At 41.8% G+C, this 22,569-nt stretch overlaps 1 protein-coding gene across 2 annotated transcripts in view; it reads left to right on the top strand.

Moving 5' to 3' along the window:
* Positions 1–2,212: 2,212 nt before the first annotated feature.
* LOC112069339 (ATP-binding cassette sub-family C member 5) overlaps positions 2,213–22,569 on the top strand; it is an 85,603-nt gene continuing 65,246 nt past the window's right edge. For both annotated transcript variants that reach the window (XM_024136651.1, XM_024136653.2), the window contains exons 1-2: positions 2,213–2,296; positions 3,332–3,507. In XM_024136651.1, coding sequence (XP_023992419.1) covers positions 3,388–3,507 — 120 coding nt within the window. In that variant the 5' untranslated portion in view covers positions 2,213–2,296; positions 3,332–3,387. The remainder of the gene's footprint in view (positions 2,297–3,331; positions 3,508–22,569) is intronic.

The raw sequence follows: 22,569 nt of genomic DNA, 5'->3' as shown, positions 1-22,569 counted from the left end.
CATAACTTTTGGATTACCCAAACTCAGTAACGTGATCTGATAACATTCAGTTACTTTTAGATTACTTCCCCTTAAGAGGCATTAGAATACAAAAATGTACAGTACCAGTCAAAAGTTTGGACACCTTCTCATTCAAGGGTTTTTTATTTGTACTATTTTTACTATTTAGTGAAGACATCAAAACTATGAAATAACACATGGAATCATGTAGTAACCAAACTCATGGCTTGGTTTTTGCTCTGACTCATTTTTAAGTTTCAGCCCAGCCTGCCTAGGCTACAGTGCATTCGGAAAGTATTCAGACCACTTGACTTTTTCCACATGTTGGTACGCTACAGCCTTATTCTAAAATGTATGATTTTTTTTTTCTCCCATCAATCTACACACTACCCCATAATGACAAAGCAAAAACAGGTTTTTAGAATTTGCTGAAATCTTCAAAGTAGCCACCCTTTGTCTTGATGACTGCTTTGCACATGTAACAGTATAACTTTACGGCCGTCCTTCGCCCCGACTCGGGCGCGAACCAAGGACTCTGCAAACATCAACAACAGTCACCCACGAAGCGTCGTTACCATCGCTCCACAAAAGCCGCGGCCTTGCAGAGCAAGGGGAACCACTACTTCAAGGTCTCAAAGCGAGTGACGTAACCGATTGAAACGCTATTAGCGGGACCACCGCTAACTAGCTAGCCATTTCACATCCGTTACACTCACACTTTGCATTCTCTAACCAGCTTCATGAGGTATCACTTGGAATGCATTTCAATTAACAGGTGTGCCTTGTTAAAAGTTAATTTGTGGAATTTCTTTCCTTAATGCGTTTGAGCCAAACAGTTGTGTTGTGACAAGGTAAGGGGTGTATACAAGAGATTGCCCTATTTGGTAAAAGATCAAGTCCATATTATGGCAAGAACAGCTCAAATATGCAAAGAGAAATGACAGTACATTACTTTAAGACATGAAGGTTAGTCAATACGGAAAATTTCAAGAACTTTGAATGTTTCTTCAAGTGCAGTCCCAAAAACCATTACGCGCTATGCTGAAATTGGCTCTCATGAGGACTGCCACAGGAATGGAAGACTCAAATGTACTTCTGCTGCAGAGGATAAGTTATTTTCCAGCCTCAGAAATTGCAGCCCAAATAAATGCTTCACAGAGTTCAAGTAACAGACACATCTCAACATCAACTGTTCAGAGGAGACTGTGAATCAGGCCTTCATGGTCGAATTGCTTCAAAGAAACCACTACTAAAGGATGACAATAAGAAGAGACTTCCTTGGGCCAAGAAACACGAGCAATGGACATTAGACCGGTGGAAATCTGTATTTTGGTCTGATTAGTCCAAATTTGAGATTTTTGGTTTCAACTGCCTTGTCTTTGTGAGATGCAGAGTAGGTGAATGGATTATCTCTGTGTGTGTAGTTCCCACCGTGAAGCATGGAGGTGTGATGGTGCTTTGCTGGTGGCTAGAGATTAGATTGAGTGATAAAAGCCCCAATTTTATTCTGTAGACTGGGATCCGCACTATGCAGCTGTTGCAAAAGCGTATTTTTCACTGGTTTCAAAAACAATGATTGATAGGCAGCTTAAACTTATTGAATTCAACCATTATTGGGTTTAAAACCACATTTTAGATTTGTGAACAGCCATCCACAACAACCACAATCCGTAAGGGGCAAATAGCTGAATGAGAGCGCAGCAGTGTGATTTACCTACATAATAATATTAAATGCTGAGTTGGTAGGACATAAGGTGAGTCAAAAGGAACACGCAACAATGATATACAATGGCTACATAGCGAGCTAATATAAATGTTTCAATGGATTCCCATGACTATTAAATTGGAATATGCTGCATGGTGAGTGTGTCTCGCACACAAATTTTGTGTTCAAGGCCAAATACGCGCGAACCACTGCGTAATTATGCAGCGCACAAGGATCCACATTTTGTGCCAAGGCGACCAACCGATGGAAATTAATTGGCAATCCCGGACAAAAAAAGTAACATTTGTTGAATGAATAGGCTTCTTGATTGTGCCAATGCAGCATCCAGACCACAGTGGCAGAATGAGAATGCATAAACTCCACCTAAAATATCTGCGATCGCCATTAGGCGCGCTTGGGAGCTGTAGTCTCATGCGTTGTAGCCACCGCTTCCCGTAAATGATTAGTTATTTTTCTTGAACTACATTTCCCGTTCCAGTAACACAGCGGCTGCCTTAAAGAGCAGCTTTATAAATAAATTGTTTTGTCGTGGCCACTGATCGGGCTCGGCTGGCTGACAAGGAGATCCAGGTATTTGTCAACGAGATTATCTTTTTTTTCTCACTTATTTTTTCAAATGTTTATACATACAATATTTTATAATCGGGGGACTATGTTAATATTTTATAGATCGACATTTTGCATACTGACGTTTTAGAAAACCTAAACGTTTTGCGTATAGTAGCCTAGTACTGAAATGTTGATTTGTTAATTGCCTTAATCATGTTTCGCCATAGCGGCCATACACTATTATATGATTTTAATTAAGATATTTGAGGATGCTTGTTGTGCAACGATGCTCAGGCTGTATAGCTCTCAGCCCGAAGCAGTGTACTATGACACGGGGCTCGTGATGAAATGGTTGTTTTCCCGTTTATAACAGGGTTGTCGAGTTTCCATATACATACAGAGTAGGACTAATTGATAAATCGTGTGACGTCACCATGAAGTTGGCCTTCATAATGTCCTCAAATAATGTTTAAATTAAAATGGCCACATCTGCATTATATTGAATCCTCCGATAATGTTCATTATCCCCCCCAACCCTATTTAAAAAAAAAAAATGAAATAATCCACAACTCCCTGTACCCTACTGTTTTTGTACTATTTTGGAAGAGGAAGCAGCAGGGAATATGGCACATGCGCTGTAAAAAGGTTTGGAAATAGATAACCCTTTGAAAAATAATTCCCCCCTCTCCTAGTTTACAATTGGCCCCTCTGCAACATCTGTAACAGGTATTGCCACTGCCCAAAATGCACTCTGCATCACCAGTTTCATTACTGTGCTATGCAATACATTTGAGCATTTCTGAGTCATCCTTCTCCACTCCCTCACCACATACCAGGCAGCCTAGAAGGCTAATGTATAGGATGGGATCATTGTTCCTGTCCTTAATTGGAAAATACCTTATTTGATGATGAGGTGCTGACAATTTCAACAAAAACCGGACACGTGCCTCCAAGCAACCAAACGGAACTTTTAGTGTTAACAACAATGCTGATTGTCTGTAGTCGTCCATGTTTTCATACATGACACCCCTTGTCCTGTTGTTCCATATCAATTAGTTGAAAACAAAGCATAGCGAGGAAACGCCAGCCAGCTCCTATGTTGGTGAAAGAAGATGAAAGAGCATGATTTGGGAAAGGACTACCTGGTACCTGGGCCTGTGTACCGGGCTGTGCAGAGCAGAGACACTTTACCAGGCACAGAGGTCACCCCATACGATCTCGCCAAGGTCCAGGTGAGTCTGTGTGGTGGTATTTTAATGTTTGTGATGATCTATTATCATAATGGCCAGGTTGAATGTCATGTTCAGTTTCTTTCTCATTAGGTCCTATGCCTGTATATTCTTGCTTTCTCTGTGTGCAGGTTTCTTCCTCTGCATAACTCAGTCTGAGTGTGTTTGAGTAATTGCAATAAAAGATGATTGATTAGTTTGATAAGCACATGCCATTTTTCACAGCTATTTTGCTAATTTGGTTTCAGCATCCAAGTTGTCAAGCACCCACTGTCTTTTGTATGGCATAAGGGTAATGGGCCTGACGTTGAAATAGTCGCGGGACTGGGAGAGCTGTAGAATTATGCTGAGTCAGCTAAATATCCTCCCATTCTTCAAATATCACAAGTATTGGCGGTTGGATTGATCCTATTAAGAACGTAGTCCTTTCTCAAGCCTAGTTCTGTCACAAGTCTGTGGCACAAGTTCCCCCCTACTCGAGAAAATGATTCATTATTGCATTTTATTGTCATGTCATGAACTGTTATTCATAGTCATCCTATTTTTCTTTTAAATGTTGGAAACATTTAGTGGGGCCAGTGGCTCTTCTCGCTCTTTGCAGAGTGGACCACTGTGACAAGGACCTATGGCAGTTCCCTGTTAAAATAGAGGAACAGCTGTTTTGTTGCTCCAAGTGCTCAACCCTTTGTGTTTGTGTGTTTTTGTCACCCCCTCCCTCCTCTTTCCCTGTCAGCGTTAGTCAGCAGGATAGGAGAGGTGTTTCTCCTATTTTTTTGTTTATCATGAAATATATTTTTTGTTTTTGTCCTTTTTTTCTTCTAAACCTAATTTCCTCAACCACACTAGACCCCTCAACATGTTTACCAGTATATTATTTGTTATTTTCCATCTCTAGCAGACCCCACATCCTCCTGCTGCCTGGCTTCAATTGTTTACATAACTTTGACCCTCCCACTTACAGCCTCACTGGCAGTGACAGCCTATAGCACGTTTGCTTCCTGTGATACGGGGGACTAATAGGCACCGTATTGGCTTGATGGCTGTGTTTGTGCAATGTGAGAATAGAAAGTGAGCAGGGGGTGATTGAGAAGGGGAGGGGCAGGCACACACGTGCTGAGAAGCGCTGTGGAGAAGATCAGAAACAGGCAATGTGCCACCTTCATTCAGACAGATTTATATACTCTTACAAGGTACAGTTTTTTTCCTGACCGGCCATTGTCTGCACTTCAGTATGCCTCTGGACATTGAGGTTATTTAAGCTGGTCATGCCCCCTCTTTCTAGATCTCCTTGTGCACTTCATGTTAGGCGTATGTTATCAGATTTACAAGAGTGGGTACTGGGTAGGTATTTCCTTGGCTAATGGGCCCTAGACAGTTCCTCCACTGCTTCAACAACATTCTTCAACCCTGTTCCTATTTTATACCATTTAGTTATTTTTTTGTTGTATTTTTGTTATTACTATTGTAAAGTGTCTTGGGTCCATTAAAAGTGCTATATAAACCCCATATACAGTGCCTTTGGAAAGTATTCAGACCCCTTGACTTTCAACACATTTTGTTAGGTTACAGCCTTACTTGAAAATGTATTAAATTGTTTGTTTTCCCTCATCAATCTACACACAATACCTCCTAATGAAAAAGCAAAAACTGGTTTTGATAATTTTTTTGCTGAAATATTACATTTACATAAGTATTCATACCCTTTACTCAGTACTTTGTTAAAGCACCTTTGGCAGCGATTACAGCCTTGAGTCTTCTTGGGTATGACACAACAAGCTTGGGGCACCTGTATTTGGGGAGTTTCTCCCATTCTTATCTGCAGATCTGCTCTGTCATGTTGGATCGGGAGTGTTGCTGCACAGCTATTTTCAGGTCTCTCCAGAGATGTTCGATCGGGTTCAAGTCCGGTCTTTCACTGGGCCACTCAAGGTCATTCAGAGACTTGTCTCGAAGCCACTCTTGTGTTGTCTTGGTTGTGTACTCAGGGGCGTTGTTGTGTTAAGGTGAACCTTTGCCCCAGTCTAATGTCCTGAGCGCTCCGGAGAAGGTTTTCATCAAGGATCTCTCTGTGCTTTGTTCCGTTCATCTTTGCCTCGATCCTGACTAGTCTCCCAGTCCCTGCTGCTGAAAAACATCACCACAGCATGATGCTGCCATCACCATGCTTCACCGTAGGGATGGTGCCAGGTTTCCTCCAGACGTGACGCTTGGCATTCAGGCCAAAGAGTTCAATCTTGGTTTCATCAGACCAGAGAATATTTTCTCATGGTCTGAGATCCTTCAGATGCCTTTTGGCAAACTCCAAGCAGGCTGTAGTGCCTTTTACGGAGGAGTGGCTTCTGTCTGGCTACTCTACCATAAAGGCCTAGTTGGTGGAGTGCTGCAGAGATGGTTGTCAGTCTGGATGGTTCTCCCATCTCCACAGAGGAACTCTGAAGCTCCGTCAGAGTGACCATCGGGTTCTTGGTCACCTCCCTGACCAAGGCCCTTTTCCCCTGATTGCTCAGTTTGGACTGGCGGCCAGCTCTAAGAAGAGTCTTGGTGGTTCCAAACTTCTTCCATTTAAGAATGATGCAGGCCACTGTGTTCTTGGAGACCTTCAATGCTGCAAAAATGTTTTGGTACCCTTCCCCAGATCTGTGCCTTGACACAATCCTGTCTCTGAGCTCTACGGACAATTCCTTCGACCTCATGACTTGGTTTTTGCTTTGACATGCACTGTCAACTGTGGGACCTTGTATAGACAGGTGTATGCCTTTCCGAATCATGTCCAATCAATTGAATTTACCACAGGTGGACTCCAATCAAGTTGTAGAAACATCTCAAGGATGATTGATGGAAACAGGATGCACTTGAGCTCAAATTCGAGTCTCATAGCAACTGGTCTGACTACTTACAGTGGGGCAAAAAAGTATTTAGTCAGCCACCAATTGTGCAAGTTCTCCCACTTAAAAAGATGAGAGGCCTGTAATTTTCATCATAGGTACACTTCAACTATGACAGACAAAATGAGAAAAAAAAATCCAGAAAATCACATTGTAGGATTTTTAATGAATTTATTTGCAAATTATGGTGGAAAATAAGTATTTGGTCACCTACAAACAAGCAAGATTTCTGGCTCTCACAGACCTGGAAGTTCTTCTTTAAGAGGTTCCTCTGTCCTCCACTCGTTACCTGTATTAATGGCACCTGTTTGAACTTGTTATCAGTATAAAAGACACCTGTCCACAACCTCAATCACACTCCAAACTCCACTATGGCCAAGACCAAAGAGCTGTCAAAGGACACCAGAAACAAAATTGTAGACCTGCACCAGGCTGGGAAGACTGAATCTGCAATAGGTAAGCAGCTTGGTTTGAAGAAATCAACTGTGGGAGCAATTATTAGGAAATGGAAGACATACAAGACCACTGATAATCTCCCTCGATCTGGGGCTCCACGCAAGATCTCAACCCGTGGGATCAAAATGATCACAAGAACGGTGAGCAACAATTCCAGAACCACACGGGGGGGACCTAGTGAATGACCTGCAGAGAGCTGGGACCAAAGTAACAAAGCCTACCATCAGTAACACACTACGCCGCCAGGGACTCAAATCCTGCAGTGCCAGATGTGTCCCCCTGCTTAAGTCAGTACATGTCCAGGCCCGTCTGAAGTTTGCTAGAGAGCATTTGGATGATCCAGAAGAAGATTGGGAGAATGTCATATGGTCAGATGAAACCAAAATATAACTTTTTGGTAAAAACTCAACTTGTCGTGTTTGGAGGACAAAGAATGCTGAGTTGCATCCAAAGAACACCATACCTACTGTGAAGCATGGGGGTGGAAACATCATGCTTTGGGGCTGTCTTTCTGCAAAGGGACCAGGACGACTGATCCGTGTAATGGAAAGAATGAACGGGGCCATGTATCGTGAGATTTTGAGTGAAAACCTCCTTCCATCAGCAAGGGCATTGAAGATGAAACGTGGCTGGGTCTTTCAGCATGACAATGATCCCAAACACACCGCCCGGGCAACGAAGGAGTGGCTTCGTAAGAAGCATCAAGGTCCTGGAGTGGCCTTGCCAGTCTCCAGACCTCAACCCCATAGAAAATCTTTGGAGGGAGTTGAAAGTCCGTGTTGCCCAGCAACAGCCCCAAAACATCAGTGCTCTAGAGGAGATCTGCATGGAGGAATGGGCCAAAATACCAGCAACAGTGTGTGAAAACCTTGTGAAGACTTACAGAAAACGTTTGATCTCTGTCATTGCCAACAAAGGGTATATAACAAAGTATTGAGATAAGTATTTGGTCATTAACAAAAGTTTATTTTCCACCATAATTTGCAAATACATTTATTAAAAATCCTACAATGTGATTTTCTGGAGAAAAAAAAATTCTCATTTTGTCTGTCATAGTTGAACTGTACCTATGATGAAAATTACAGGCCTCTCTCATATTTTTAAGTGGGAGAACTTGCACAATTGGTGGCTGACTAAATACTTTTTTGCCTCACTATATGTAAATATATTTCAGTTTTTTGTTTTAAATAAATTTGCAAACATTTCTTAACTTGTTTTTTGCTGTGTCATTATGGGTTATTCTATGTAGATGGATGAGGATTATTTTATTGAATCCATTTTAGAATAAGGCTGGTAACGTAACAAAATGTGGGAAAAGTAAATGAGTCTGAATACAGTTGAAGTCAAATACATTTCAACTCAATTTTTTCACAATTCCCGACATTTAATCAGAGTAAAAATTCCTTGTCTTGGGTCAGGATCACCACTTTATTTTAAGCAAGTGAAATGTCTGAATAATAGTAAAGAGAATGATTTATTTCAGCTTTAATTTATTTCATCACATTCCCAGTGGGTCAGAAGTTTACATACACGGAATTAGTATTTGGTAGCATTGCCTTTAAATTGTTTAACTTGGGTCAAACATTTCGGGTAGCCTTCCACAAGCTTCCCACAATAAGTTGGGTGAATTTTGGCCCATTCCTGTCAGAGCTGGAGGAACTGAGTCAGGTTTGTTGGCCTCCTTGCTCGCACATGCTTTTTCAGTTCTGCCCACAACATTTCTATAGGATTGAGGTCAGGGCTTTGTGATGGCCACAGACCAGAGAACATTTCTCCAAAAAGTACAATCTTTGTCCCCATGTGCAGTTGAAAACCGTAGTCAGGCTTTTTTTATGGCGGGTTTGGAGCAGTGGCTTCTTCCTTGCTGAGCGGCCTTTCAGGACTCATTTTACTGTAGATATAGATACTTTTGTACCTGTTTCCTCCAGCATCTTCACAAGGTTCTTTGCTGTTGTTCTGGGATCGTTTTGCACTTTTTGCACCAAAGTACGTCCATCTCTAGGAGACGGAAGGAGCTTCTCCTTCCTGAGCGGTATGACGGCTGCGTGGTTCCATCATGTTTATACTTGCACACTATTGTTTGTACAGATGAACGTGGTACCTTCAGGCATTTGGAAATGGCTCCCAAGGATGAACCAGACATATGGAGGTCTACAATTTTTTTTCTGAGGTCTTGGCTGATTTCTTTTGATTTTCCCATGATGTCAAGCAAAGAGGCACTCTTCAAAGAGTTTGAAGGTAGGCCTTGAAATACATCCACAGGTACACCTCCAATTGACTTAAATGATGTAAATTAGCCTATCAGAAGCTTCTAAAGCCATGACAACATTTTCTGGAATTTCCCAAGCTGTTTAAAACTTCTTAAGACCAGGGGGCGACATTTTCGTTTTTGGCTAAAAAACGTACCCATTTTAAACTGCCTATTTCTCAGCCCCCGAAACTAGAATATGCATATAAGTGTCGGATTAGGATAGAAAACACTCTGAAGTTTCCAAAACTGTAAATGTTTTGTCTGTGAGTTAAACAGAACTGATATTGCAGGCTAAAACCTGGGGAAAATCCAATCAGGAAGTGACCCTGTTTTTGAAACCTCTCTGTTCCTAAGCATCCCTATTGCCCATTGAAAGGGATATCAACCAGACTTTTTTTTCTTTCTATGTCTTCCCTAAGGTGTCAACAGCCTTTAGACATAGTTTCAGGCTTTTATTTTGAAGAATGAGCGTGAAAGGGCACATTGCGTAAGTGGATAGGTGGGGGCTCTCAGAGTGAGTTCTGCGTAACAGAGAAAGGCGGCCATTGTTCCTCCCTGGCCTAGTGAAAAGCCAACTGTCCCGGTTGATATATTATCGAATAGATATTTGAAAAACACCCTGAAGATGGATTATAAAAAACATTTGACATGTTTCTGTGGACATCATGGATATAATTTGGGATTTTTGTCGGCGTTGTCGCGAGCGCTCTTTCCGGTGGATTCCTGGGCATAACGCATCAAACTAACGGAGGTATTTGGATATAAAAAATATCTTTGTGGAACAAAAGGAACATTTGTTGTCTAACTGGGGGTCTCGTGAGTGAAAACATCTGAAGTTCATCAAAGGTAAACTATTAATTTGATTGCTTTTCTGATTTTCGTGACCAAGTTACCTGATGCTAGGTGTACTTATTGTTTTGTCGAGCGATCGATAAACTTACACAAACGCTTGTATTGCTTTCGCTGTAAAGCATCATTTCAAAATCTGAGACGACAGATGGATTAACAAAAGGCTAAGCTGTGTTTTGCAATATTGCACTTGTGATTTCATGAAATTATATTATATTATATACCTGTGGCGCTAGGCTAGGCTATGGTAGTCAGTGTTTCTGATAACAATTATCCCGGATCCGGGATGGGTGGTTCAGAAAGGTTAAAGGCACAGTCAACTTAGTGTATGTAAACTTCTGACCCACTGGAATTGTGATACAGTGAATTATAAGCGAAATAATCTGTCAGTAAACAATTGTTGGAAAAATGACTTGTGACATGCACAAAGTAGATGTCCTAACCGACTTGCCAAAACTATAGTTTGTCAACAAGAAATTTGTGGCGTGGTTGAACAACGAGTTTTAATGACTCCAACCTAATTGTATGTAAACTTCCGATTTCAACTGTACTTTCCAAAGGCACTGTGTGTTTGTGTATATTATTAATATATATTTATTTATTGCAGTGGCGGTGCATCACTGCTAAATGCATATAGGGGAAACACTGCCATGTATTATTACTAATGCAATTGACTAATTAAAGGAATTTCCAAACTACAGTGTTTGTAAAGGGAAACTCGAGTCAAATCTTCCAAACAATCCATATTCAACAATACTTTATCCTAATCTTAAAAATGACCTCTATCTGTTTTCTTGCTCCCTCCTCTGGAGCAGTGTGTGCTGACGTCTTTGCTGTGCCTCAGTCGTTCCCCAGGCCTCCTCAGTGACAGAATTACTCAATCAGGGCTGAGTCATACCTCAGCTGACGCAAGAAATGACCCGTTTGTCTGCTGGTAAAAAGAACAGTTGTGCAAGAGTTACATACTGCCTCATCACATTTGGTACATGACATGTATTTTAGTGATTGTGTGTTTGTGAGATGATGTACTGTCCTTGTATGGCTGACTCCAGCGCGTGTGCCTCACGCTCGGCCGAGCTCTTTGTTGTTCTCTTGCTCTCTGCCTGCCTGAACGACCTCTGCATCTCTGCTTGGCCGCTTTTGGAGGCGGTTCTTACCCCAACTCAAAAGTAGTGTGTATCGCGACTAAGGACACAGACGATTTAAGCTTTTCACCACCGGGAATGGTAAGGGTGGAAACCGATCTGTTAAAATCGATAAATGACATACTTGAACTAGTCAGTAAGGATATAAAGGAGTTGAAGGCGAGCCTCGAGATGAATGACGAAAAAGCCGCGACAATGGAGAAAGAAACAAACACGCTAAAAGGGATGTCTAGCTATAAGATTGAAATGGACGTTAATGAACTTAAACAGGAGAACATCTTTCTGAGAGAAGCCTTACTTGGGGCTCCTAAGTGGTGCAGCGATCTAAGGTACTGCATCTCAGTGCAAGAGGCGTCACTACAGTACCTGGTTCGAATTCAGGCTTGGGGGTACCATAGGGTGGCGCACAATTTGCCACGGTAGGGCGTCATTGTAAATAAGAATTTGTTCTTAACTGACTTGCTTAGTTAAATAAAGGTTACATAAATAAAAAATGACATACAATCTAGATCCATGAGAGAGAATCTGGTACTTACTGGTATCCAAGACAAGAAGTTCCCGGCGGTATAGTTAGTTCCTCCTTACAGCACTTTAGATCCCACGCGAAGCTGTCAACAAAATCCAACTTGAACGTGTACAGCGTATCATTTCTTTAATGGTTAAAAGACTTGCTGGCATGATAATAGGCATTTCCCGAAGGAAATTGCAGAACGGCGCAAAGCTCTGTACCCAATCTTCAAGGAGAAGATATTAAAAAGGAAAAGTGTAGCTCTCGTAGTCGATAAACTGTATATTGATAACCAAATGTTCCGAGACTCCATGGCTATTCTAAATATTAAAGTTCCCATAGAGGATTCTATTAATGGAACACTCAATATTAGCCATGGTCGGGATTGTAATTTTAAAAAATATCTAGAAAAGCAATAAAATACAACAATTTAAATAAATAAACTACAACTACACTATACCATTCTAGGTAGGGAATGTTGGAAAATAATTAGTATTAGACTTTCCATTTATTGTATTTTATGAATTGATAAGACAGCATTAGTAGGATAATTAACTAAATTATACATCTTCAAATACAAGGAACTGGAACACAAAAGTACTGAATCAACATGGAAGAGATAAAACACAGAGGACACAGTATGTGGGTATGTGCAGGAGTATTGTGATGGAAGGTGGGGTTTTTGTGTTTGGAAAAGTGTGGAGTTGAGTGAGTGAAAAATGATGGTGGTTGCAAATCCCAGAGCCCATGTGTGCTTGTGAGCAGGGGATATGAGAGCTTTCAATTTTGTGCAGATGTGGGATATACATTTTAAAATATATTATAAATGTAGTTGATTTATTTATTGGCCTATCATGATGGAACGGTCCCCAACCCTATACCTGAGCGACCCATACGCTAAGGAGAAGTCCTTATCTGTTTTATGGACCTACCGTAAGTAGCATATACGCAGCCAAATCAGAAAGATGAATGTGGTCTGAGACCTACTAAAGCAGCACCACACCCTCAAGATTCTGAGCCTGCCTGGCAGGGTTGGTCCTACAAAGCCAAATCCCCCTGATGGGAGAGCATAATATACAAGGAAATTCTCAAAGCTGCTAATCGGAACGGCCCGAAGATCCTGTACCTACTGGGTGAGATTCCGGTGGGGAGTCCCACCCAGGCAGTGGGCAGTGCTGGCAACACTAGCTGCAGTAACCAATGGAGGGAGGGGGTCACACTCGGACATTCAGAAGGGGGCCATATTATTGTGGCAGACTGGTGCACAAAATCATCAAAGGTCTGACTGCACAGAGATGCTTGGGAATATGGTCACAACGGGGAACCCGTTTTTTGCTCAATTTTTTATGTCTGTGTATGCATTCGTAAATCAAGTTCTTTCTTCAGTTGGACTCTGGGATGGAGCATCTGAGTGTATGTGTGTTTGTGGGAAAGGGTGTGTGTTGTGTGTGTGTGTGTGTGTGGTGTGTGTGTGTGTGTGTGTGTGGTGTGTGTGTGTGTGTGTGTGTGTGTGTGTGTGTCCCACAACTGTTACTAGGGAGTAAAGATGTAAGGGACAATATAGGATGAATCACAATTGTTTTCTAAAATATAGTTGCTTGCCATGCCAAAAGTGTAATTTTTGAAATGGCAATCCTGGTAAGAGGTAACAATCCTTTGCAGAACTACCTACATTATTACAAATGTTAATTATGGAATAGAAGAACAGGATTTCTTAAATATATAAACTCAAAAAAAAAGAAACGTCCTCTTCCTGTCAACTGCGTTTATTTTCAGCAAACTTAACATGTGTAAATATTTAGATGAACATAACAAGATTAACAACTGAAGCAAACTGAACAAGTGCCACAGACATGTGACTAAATGAAATTGAATAACGTGTCCCTGAACAAAGGGGTGTCAAAATCAAAAGTATCAGTCAGTATCTGGTCTGGCCACCAGCTGCATTAAGTACTGCAGTGCATCTCCTCCTCATGGACTGCACCAGATTTGCCAGTTCTTGCTGTGAGATGTTCCCCACTCTTCCACCAAGGCACCTGCAAGTTCCCGACATTCTCGGGGGGAATGGCCCTAGACCTCCACCCTCCGATCCAACAGGTCCCAGACATGCTCAATGGGATTGAGATCCAGGGCTGGCCGCACAGCCCTTTGCTCCACCATTCTTGTGATCATTTTGACCCCACGGGTGAGATCTTGCGTGAGCCCAGATTGAGGAGATTATCAGTGGTCTTGTTATGTCTTCCATTTCCTAATAATTCTCCCACAGTTGATTTCTTCAAACCAAGCTGCTTACCTATTGCAGATTCAGTCTTCCCAGCCTGGTGCAGTCTACAATTTTGTTTTCTGGTTTCCTTTGACAGCTCTTTGGTCTTGGCCATAGTGGAGTTTGGAGTGTGACTGTTTGAGGTTGTGGACAGGTGTCTTTTATACTGATAACAAGTTCAAACAGGTGCTATTAATACAGTTAACGAGTGGAGGACAGAGGAGCCTCTTAAAGAAGAATTACAGGTCTGTGAGAGCCAGAAATCTTGCTTGTTTGTAGGTGACCAAATACTTATTTCCAACATAATTTGCAAATAAATTCATTAAAAATCCTACAATGTGATTTTCTGGAATTTTTTTTCTCATGTTGTCTGTCATAGTTGAAGTGTACCTATGATGAAAATTACAGGCCTCTCTCATCTTTTTAAGTGGAGAACTTGCACAATTGGTGGCTGACTACATTTTTTTTGCCCCACTGTATCAAGCAAATTGAGCTGAGGGCTATGGAATTATTTTGGCGGCTGATCTGCTTCTGTTCTGTGGGTGGCACTTCGTGTGTCTTTCAATGGACGAGTTCCAGTCTCCCGGGGGCCCTGGGAGACGGGTGGTCTGCCAGTCGCTGGGATGACAACCCAACTTGGGATCGGAGGTTTTAGCAGGTGGAATAGTGGGGAACATTTGAGGTTTACTTAATAGCAATGCAAATATAATGGTTTAGCTATATGACACTCAATCACTGTGGTCCTTTTTAATGGGATGTATTCAAACATATTATGATAGATTTTAAATGGTGAAATAAGTGCAGCCAGTTATATGTATGAATAGTTTAGCAGATAAATATGGTCAGTATTTACCTGTCTAATAGAGAAAGAGTATAATATCTATTGTTTACAGGAAACTCATTCAACAATTTTAGAATAACTTGCGTTGAAAAAGGACTAGGGGGGGCAAAATACACTGCTCAAAAAATAAAGGAACACTAAAATAACACATCCTAGATATGAATGAAATATTCTTTTTAAAACTTTTTTCTTTACATAGTTGAATGTGCTGACAACAAATCACACAAAGTATCAATGGAAAATCAAATGTTATTAACCCATGGAGGTCTGGATTTGGAGTCACACTCAAAATTAAAGTGGAAAACCACACTACAGGCTGACCAACTTTGATGTAATGTCCTTAAAACAAGTCAAAATGAGGCTCAGTAGTGTGTGTGGCCTCCACGTGCCTGTATGACCTCCCTACAAGCCTGGCATGCTCCTGATGAGGTGGCGGATGGTCTCCTGAGGGATCTCCTCCCAGACTGGACTAAAGCATCCGCCAACTCCTGGACAGTCTGTGGTGCAACGTGGCGTTGGTGGATGGAGCGAGACATGATGTCCCAGATGTGCTCAATTGGATTCAGGTCTGGGGAACGGGCGGGCCAGTCCATAGCATCAATGCCTTCCTCTTGCATGAACTGCTGCACACTCCAGCCACATGAGGTCTTTGCATTAGGAGGAACCCAGGGCCAACCGCACCAGCATATGGTCTCACAAGGGGCCTGAGGATCTCATCTCGGTACCTAATGGCAGTCAGGCTACCTCTGGCGAGCACATGGAGGGCTGTGCGGCCCCCCAAAGAAATGCCACCCCACACCATGACTGACCCACCCGCAAACCGGTCATGCTGGAGATGTTTGCAGGCATCAGAACGTTCTCCACGGCGTCTCCAGACTGTCACGTCTGTCACATGTGCTCAGTGTGAACCTGCTTTCATCTGTGAAGAGCACAGGGCGCCAGTGGCGAATTTGCAATCTTGGTGTTCTCTGGCAAATGCCAAACGTCCTGCCGGTGTTGGGCTGTAAGCACAACCCCCACCTGTGTCGGGCCCTCATGGAGTCTGTTTCTGACCGTTTGAGCAGACACATGCACATTTGTGGCCTGCTGGAGGTCATTTTGCAGGGCTCTGGCAGTGCTCCTCCTGCTCCTCCTTGCACAAGCAACGGAGGGTTAGCGTCTGTCTCTTGCTGCGGTTGTTGCCCTCCTACGGCCTCCTCCACGTCTCCTGATGTACTGGCCTGTCTCCTGGTAGCGCCTCCATGCTCTGGACACTATGCTGACAGACACAGCAAACCTTCTTGCCACAGCTCGCATTGATGTGCCATCCTGGATGAGCTGCACTACCTGGAGCCACTTGTGGTGGTTGTGAGACTCCGTCTCATGCTACCACTCGAGTGAAAGCACCGCCAGCATTCAAAATTGACCAAACTCAGCCAGGAAGCATAGGAACTGAAGAAATGGCTGTGGTCACCACCTGCAGAACCACTCCTTTATTGGGGGTGTCTTGCTAATTGCCTATAATTTCCACCTTTTGTCTATTCCATTTGCACAACAGCATGTGAAATTTATTGTCAATCAGTGTTGCTTCCTAAGTGGACAGTTTGATTTCACAGAAGTGTGATTGACTTGGAGTTACATTGTGTTGTTTAAGTGTTCCCTTTATTTTTTTGAGCAGTGTATATTTCTCCCATGGGCAAAGAAATTCAAAAGTGGTGATATAAAAAATAATTTTGACATTGTAACATTAACAATGTCTAAACTGTATTTCTGATCAATTTGATGTTATTTTAATGGACAAAAAAAATTGCTTTTCTTTAAAAAACAATGACATTCCTAAGTGACCCCAAACTTTTGAACGGTAGTGTATATTAATTTATCAACCATACAAGCAATACAAGACTTCATAGTGGGAGATCATAATATGGTCTTAAATACCTCTATGGACCGTAAAGGAAATCACACTAAACTTATCACCCTCATGCACTTAAGGAATTCCCGAATGTCATTGATATATTGGAAAAAAGTGGATATTTTATCCCTGATGTCCTTACACAGCTCTCTGGTCTTGGCCATTGTGGAGAGGTTGGAGTCTGTTAGATTGAGTGTGTGGACAGGTGTCTTTTATACGGGTAACGAGTTCAAACAGGTGCAGTTAATACAGGTAATGAGTGGAGAACAGGAGGGCTTCTTAAAGAAAAACTAACAGGTCTGTGAGAGCCGGAATTCTTACCTGTTGGTAGGTGATCAAATACTTATGTCATGCAATAAAATGCAAAATGAATTACTTAAAAATCATACAATGTGATTTTCTGGATTTTTGTTTTAGACTCCGTCTCTCACAGTTGAAGTGTACATATGATAAAAATGACAGACCTCTACATGCTTTGTAAGTAGGAAAACCTGCAAAATCAAATACTTGTTCTCCCCACTGTATATGGAGGCTTAAATATCCTGACCGTGACTACTTTCTTATGTCATTCTCTCTGGCACAAAAAGTTAGTGTTGATAGGGGACATAATGCGGTCAGACCATCACATAATTGGCATATATATATATATATTACAGATTTTCCACATGGGCAAGGATATTGAAATTGAATCAAAGCCTATTGGATGATAAAAACAAGTTAACTAGGACAGAAGAATGTATTTACTTTTTCTGACATAACATAGGTACAGCAGATCCCCTTATTGTATGGGACACTTTTAATTGTGCCTTTAGAGGCCATGCAACTCATCTCTAAAACGAAAGCAATTTCAGTCAAAAGAGTCCATATTAACAAAGGAAATGGAAGGACTAACAGTACAGACGGATAGCAATAAAAACGGTACCATAGAGGCTCAGAATAAGTTAGAGGAAAAACAAAAATAAATGGAGGAACTTATTCAAGAAAGATCAAGTGTAAAATATTTTTTAAATAAAGCGAACTGGATGAAATATGGGGAAAAATGCACCAAATATTTTTTTTTATCTTCAACATAGAAATGCTACGAAAAATGATTTACTGGAACTTGTTACAAATGATGGAGTCACCCATGATTGACCAAACAATATTTTGAAAGAGGAAGTAAAGTACTTTAAGCATATGATTTTTTTTCTATTAATAATGTAAAATTAACAGCTGTACAGAAAGACACTCATGTGAAGGCCAATTTACAACTTCTTGACGCAATTAAAGCCTTTAAGTTCGGGAAAACTCCAGACCTGGATGGCATACAAGTGGAGGTATACCAAACTTTTTTTTATATACTCAGAGGACCGTTATTACCATGTTTTAACCTCTCCTATATAAATGGTAGATTATCGGACACTCAACAAAGTCTGATTTCATTATTACTGAAACAGGATCCAAGGGGTAATTATAAAGATCCAGTCCATTTTAAAAACATTGGAGGCCTCTTACACCTCAGTTCAATTCACTTAAATTCTAGCAAAAATGCTTAGCGCATAGAATTTAAAAGGTATTGTCGGATATTATTCATCCTAATCAGACAGGTTTTTTACATGGACGATACATTGGAGATAATATAAGTACTGGAGTTTATATATAAATGCCTGGAATATTTCAATTTTGGATAATCTCTTATAAAATGGGTTAAAGTTATGTATAGCAACCCTAGGTGTAAAATAGTAAATAATGAATACATCGCAGAAAGTTTTAAACTGTCAAGAGGAGTAAAACAAGGTTGTCCACTATCGGCATATCTATTTATTATTGCCATCAAAGTTAGCTGTTAAAATCAGATCCAACAATAATATTTAGGGATTAGAAATACAGGGCTTAGGTTTCATTGTACGCTGATGGTTGTTTATTTTTCTAATCCACAGCCTCAGAGGATGAGGATCTATATACTTTTTCTAACCTCCCTGGATTAAAACCAAATTATGAGTGTACTACAGTGGTTCCTCCTTTAAAAGTTGCGAACTTGCACCGCTGGACTTAGAGGTACCTAGCATCATGGCTTCATTGCTCAAGACCACAAGGGGGAGTTAGAGCACTCATTATGCATTTGAGTCACAAGGTTTTTATGACTAATCATATCGAGTGATTCCAATGACGAATTTTGACGCGAGCCACCCTTGCCTTGACGTTCTTCAACAAAGATGGCTGACAAAACATTATGGTGGAACCAGATGTAAGTTGTTATAACGTCATAACGAGTTAAGCAAAAAAATTACAATTGAGAGGAATATGTAAGTTAATGTAGAGACAAATGTTTGTGCATATTTTTTTGTCCATAACTTAATTTATGAAAATCGCTATTTTAGCAAGTTATCTGACTAGCTAACATTAGCTAGTGTTAGGAGAATTAATTTGTAATTTGTTTTTAATGTTTTAGGGTCTCCTGAGAAAACCAGCAAACCAGGCTGTCGTCTTGTGAAAAAGTGGATGTAAAGAATCTAGCTAGCTAAAGCATTTACTGCAAATTGAATGTATAATTGTGTAAGCTTGCCTTGCAGCTGAAGTAACATAGCTAGCTAACTATGTAGTGGAGGATAACAATAACTGTATCCCTATGGATGTGTAGCTAGCTACAGTATGTAGCCGATTTGTGTGTGGACCCTAAAATGTTAGGTTCTGAACTAATATTTATACCAATCTATGAACCTCTGCTATCATAGTTGTTGTATCAACTTCAAGCCTATGGATAGAGTAGAATATAATATTTTTTATTGTGCCAAGGATGCAAGTCCTATATACACATGTACTGTAGTTATTACCACACATGAGATTCCCACATTGTAGCCTGTAAATTGAATATATTCACTGATCATGTACTCTTCTTTGGCAAATAAAGGTGCGGTTCAGGTATGAATCTTTGAGACATTATTTTTCAGTCAAATCAAAATGCTTTGTATGCATGTATTACAATGATACACTTCAACAGTGTTTACCACTCCTGCTCCTGGGACATCAATGATTACACATTGTAACTATGCAATAGACTAAATCAAATACACATGGTTAGCAGATGTTAATGCGAGTGTAGCGAAATGCTTGTGCTTCTAGTTCCGACCATGCAGTAATATCTAACAAGTAATTTAACCTAACAATTTCACAACAACTACCTTATTCATTCCTTTACACTTGTGTGTATAAGAATATGTACATAAAGATATATGAATGAGTGATGGCCGAACGGCATAGGCAAGATGCAGTAGATGGTATAGAGTACAGAATATACATATGAGATGAGTAATGTAGGGTATGTAAACATTTATTTAAAAAGTGGCATTGTTTAAAGTGGCTAGTGATACTTTTATTATCAATTTTCCATTATTAAAGTGGCTGGAGTTGAGTCCGTATGTTGGCAGCAGCCCCTTAATGTTAGTGATGGCTTTTTAACAGTCTGATGGCCTTGAGATAGAAGCCGTTTTTCAGTCTCTCGGTCCCCGCTTTGATGCACCTGTACTAACCTTGCCTTCTGGGTGATAGCGGGGTGAACAGGCAGTGGCTCGGGTGGTTGTTGTCCTTGATGATCTTTTTGGCCTTCCTGTGACATCGGGTGGTGTAGGTGTCCTGGAGGGCAGGTAGTTTGCCCCCGGTGATGCGTTGTGCAGACCTCACTACCCTCTGGAGAGCCTTGCGGTGGTGGGGAGAGCAGTTGCCGTACCAGGCGGTGATACAGCCCGACAGGATGCTCTCAATTTTTCATCTGTAGATTGAGTTGGGGGCGTGCATGTCCACACAGTCATGGGTTAACAGGGAGCACAGGAGAGGGCTGAGAACGCACCCTTGTGGGGCCCCAGTGTTGAGGATCAGCGGGGTGGAGATGTTTTTTCCTACCCTCACCACCTGGGGGCGGCCCGTCAGGATGTCCAGGACCCAGTTGCACAGGACCGGGTCGAGACCCAGGGTCTCGAGCTTAATGACGAGTTGAGGGTACTATGGTGTTAAATGCCGAGCTGTAGTCGATGAACAGCATTCTTACATAGGTATTCCTCTTGTCCAGATGGGTTAGGGCAGTGTGATTGCGATTGCGTCGTCTGTGGACCTATTGGGGCGGTAAGCAAATTGGAGTGAGTCTTGGGTGTCAGGTAGGGTGGAGGTGATATGATCCTTAACTAGTCTCTCAAAGCACTTCATGATGACGGAGGCGAGTGCTACGGGGCGATAGCTTTCTTGGGAACTGGTACAATGGTGGCCCTCTTGAAGCAGACTGGGATAAGGATTGATTGAATATGTCCGTAAACACACCAGCCAGCTGGTCTGTGCATGCTCTGAGGACGCGAGGGTTAACACGTTGAAATGCTTTACTCACGTTGGCTGCGGTGAAGGAGAGCCCGCAGGTTTTGGTAGCGGACCGTGTCGTTGGCACTGTATTGTACTCAAAGCGAGCAAAGAAGTTGTTTAGTTTGTCTGGGAGCAGGACATCGTGGTCCGCGACGGGGCTGGTTTTCTTTTTGTAGTCCGCGATTGACTGTAGACCCTGTCACATACCTCTCATGTCTGAGCCGTTGAATTGCGACTCTACTTTGTTTCTATACTGACGCTTAGCTTGTTTGATTGCCTTGGAGGGAATAGCTACACTGTTTGTATTCGGTCATGTTTCCGGTCGCCTTGCCCTGATTAAAAGCCCTGATTAAAAGCAGTGGTTCGCGCTTTCAGTTTTGCACAAATGCTGCCATCAATCCACGGTTTCTGGTTGGGGAAGGTTTTAATAGTTGCTGTGGGTACAACATCACCGATGCACTTGCTAATTAACTCGCTCACCGAATCAGTGTATTCATCAATGTTATTGTCTGACGCTATGCGGAACATATCCCAGTCCACGTGATCGACGCAATATTGAAGCGTGGAATCTGGTTGGACCAACGTTGAACGGACCTGAGCACGGGCGTTTCCTGTTTTATTTTCTGTCTATAGGCTGGGAGCAACAAAATGGACTCGTGGTCAGATTTTTTCCGAAAGGAGGGCGGGGCAGGGCTTTGTATGCGTCACGGAAGAGTAACAATGGTCCAGGATTTTTTCCACCCAGGTAGCGCATTCGATATGCTGATAAAATTTAGGGAGTCTCGTTTTCAGATTAGCCTTGTTAAAATCCCCAGCTACAGTGAATGCAGCCTCAGGATATGTGGCTTCCAGTTTACATGGAGTATAATGAAGTTCATGCAAGGCCATTGATGTGTCTGCTTGGGGGGGATATATACGGCTGTGATTATAATCGAAGAGAATTCTCTTGGTAGATGATGCGGTCGACATTTGATTGTAAGGAATTCTAGGTCAGGTGAGCTAAAGGACTTGAGTTCCTGTATGTTGTTATGATCACACCACGTCGCGTTAATCATAAGGCATACCCCCCCTGCCCTTCTTACGAGAGAGATGTTTGTTTCTGTCGGCACAATGCGTGAAGAAACCAGGTGGCTGTACCGACTCCGATAGCTTGTCTCGAGTGAGCCACGTTTCCGTGAAACAAAGAACGTTACAATCTTTGTCTCTCTGGAAGGCAACCCTTGCTCGGACTTCGTCTACCTTGTTGTCAAGAGACTGGACGTTGGAGAGTAGTAAACTCGGGAGCGGTGCGTGATGTGCCTGTCTACAGAGCCTTCTGCCCCTCCTGCGGCACTGTTGTTTTGGGTCGCCGGCTGGGATCCGATCGATTGTCCTGGGTGGTGGATCAAACAGAGGATCCGCTTCGGGAAAGTCGTAATGTTGGTAAGTTGACGTTGCTTTTACATCCAATAGTTCCTCCCGGCTGTATGTAATAAAACCTAAGATTTCCTGGGGTAACAATGTATTATTTCTTACATAAAAAACAAAATACTGCATAGTTTCCTGAGAACGCGAAGCGACCATCTCTGTCGGCGCCGGATGTTCAGACTAGAAACATGATTTAAAGGCTGATTTGTAATTCATATATACAGAAAAAAATACTATGCATAT

Source organism: Salvelinus sp. IW2-2015, unplaced genomic scaffold, assembly GCF_002910315.2.
Source record: "Salvelinus sp. IW2-2015 unplaced genomic scaffold, ASM291031v2 Un_scaffold990, whole genome shotgun sequence".
In the NCBI taxonomy this organism is placed as follows: Eukaryota; Metazoa; Chordata; class Actinopteri; order Salmoniformes; family Salmonidae; genus Salvelinus; species Salvelinus sp. IW2-2015.
The sequence above is the reverse complement of the archived record's forward strand: the minus strand, read 5'-3'. Positions and strand labels throughout refer to the sequence as shown.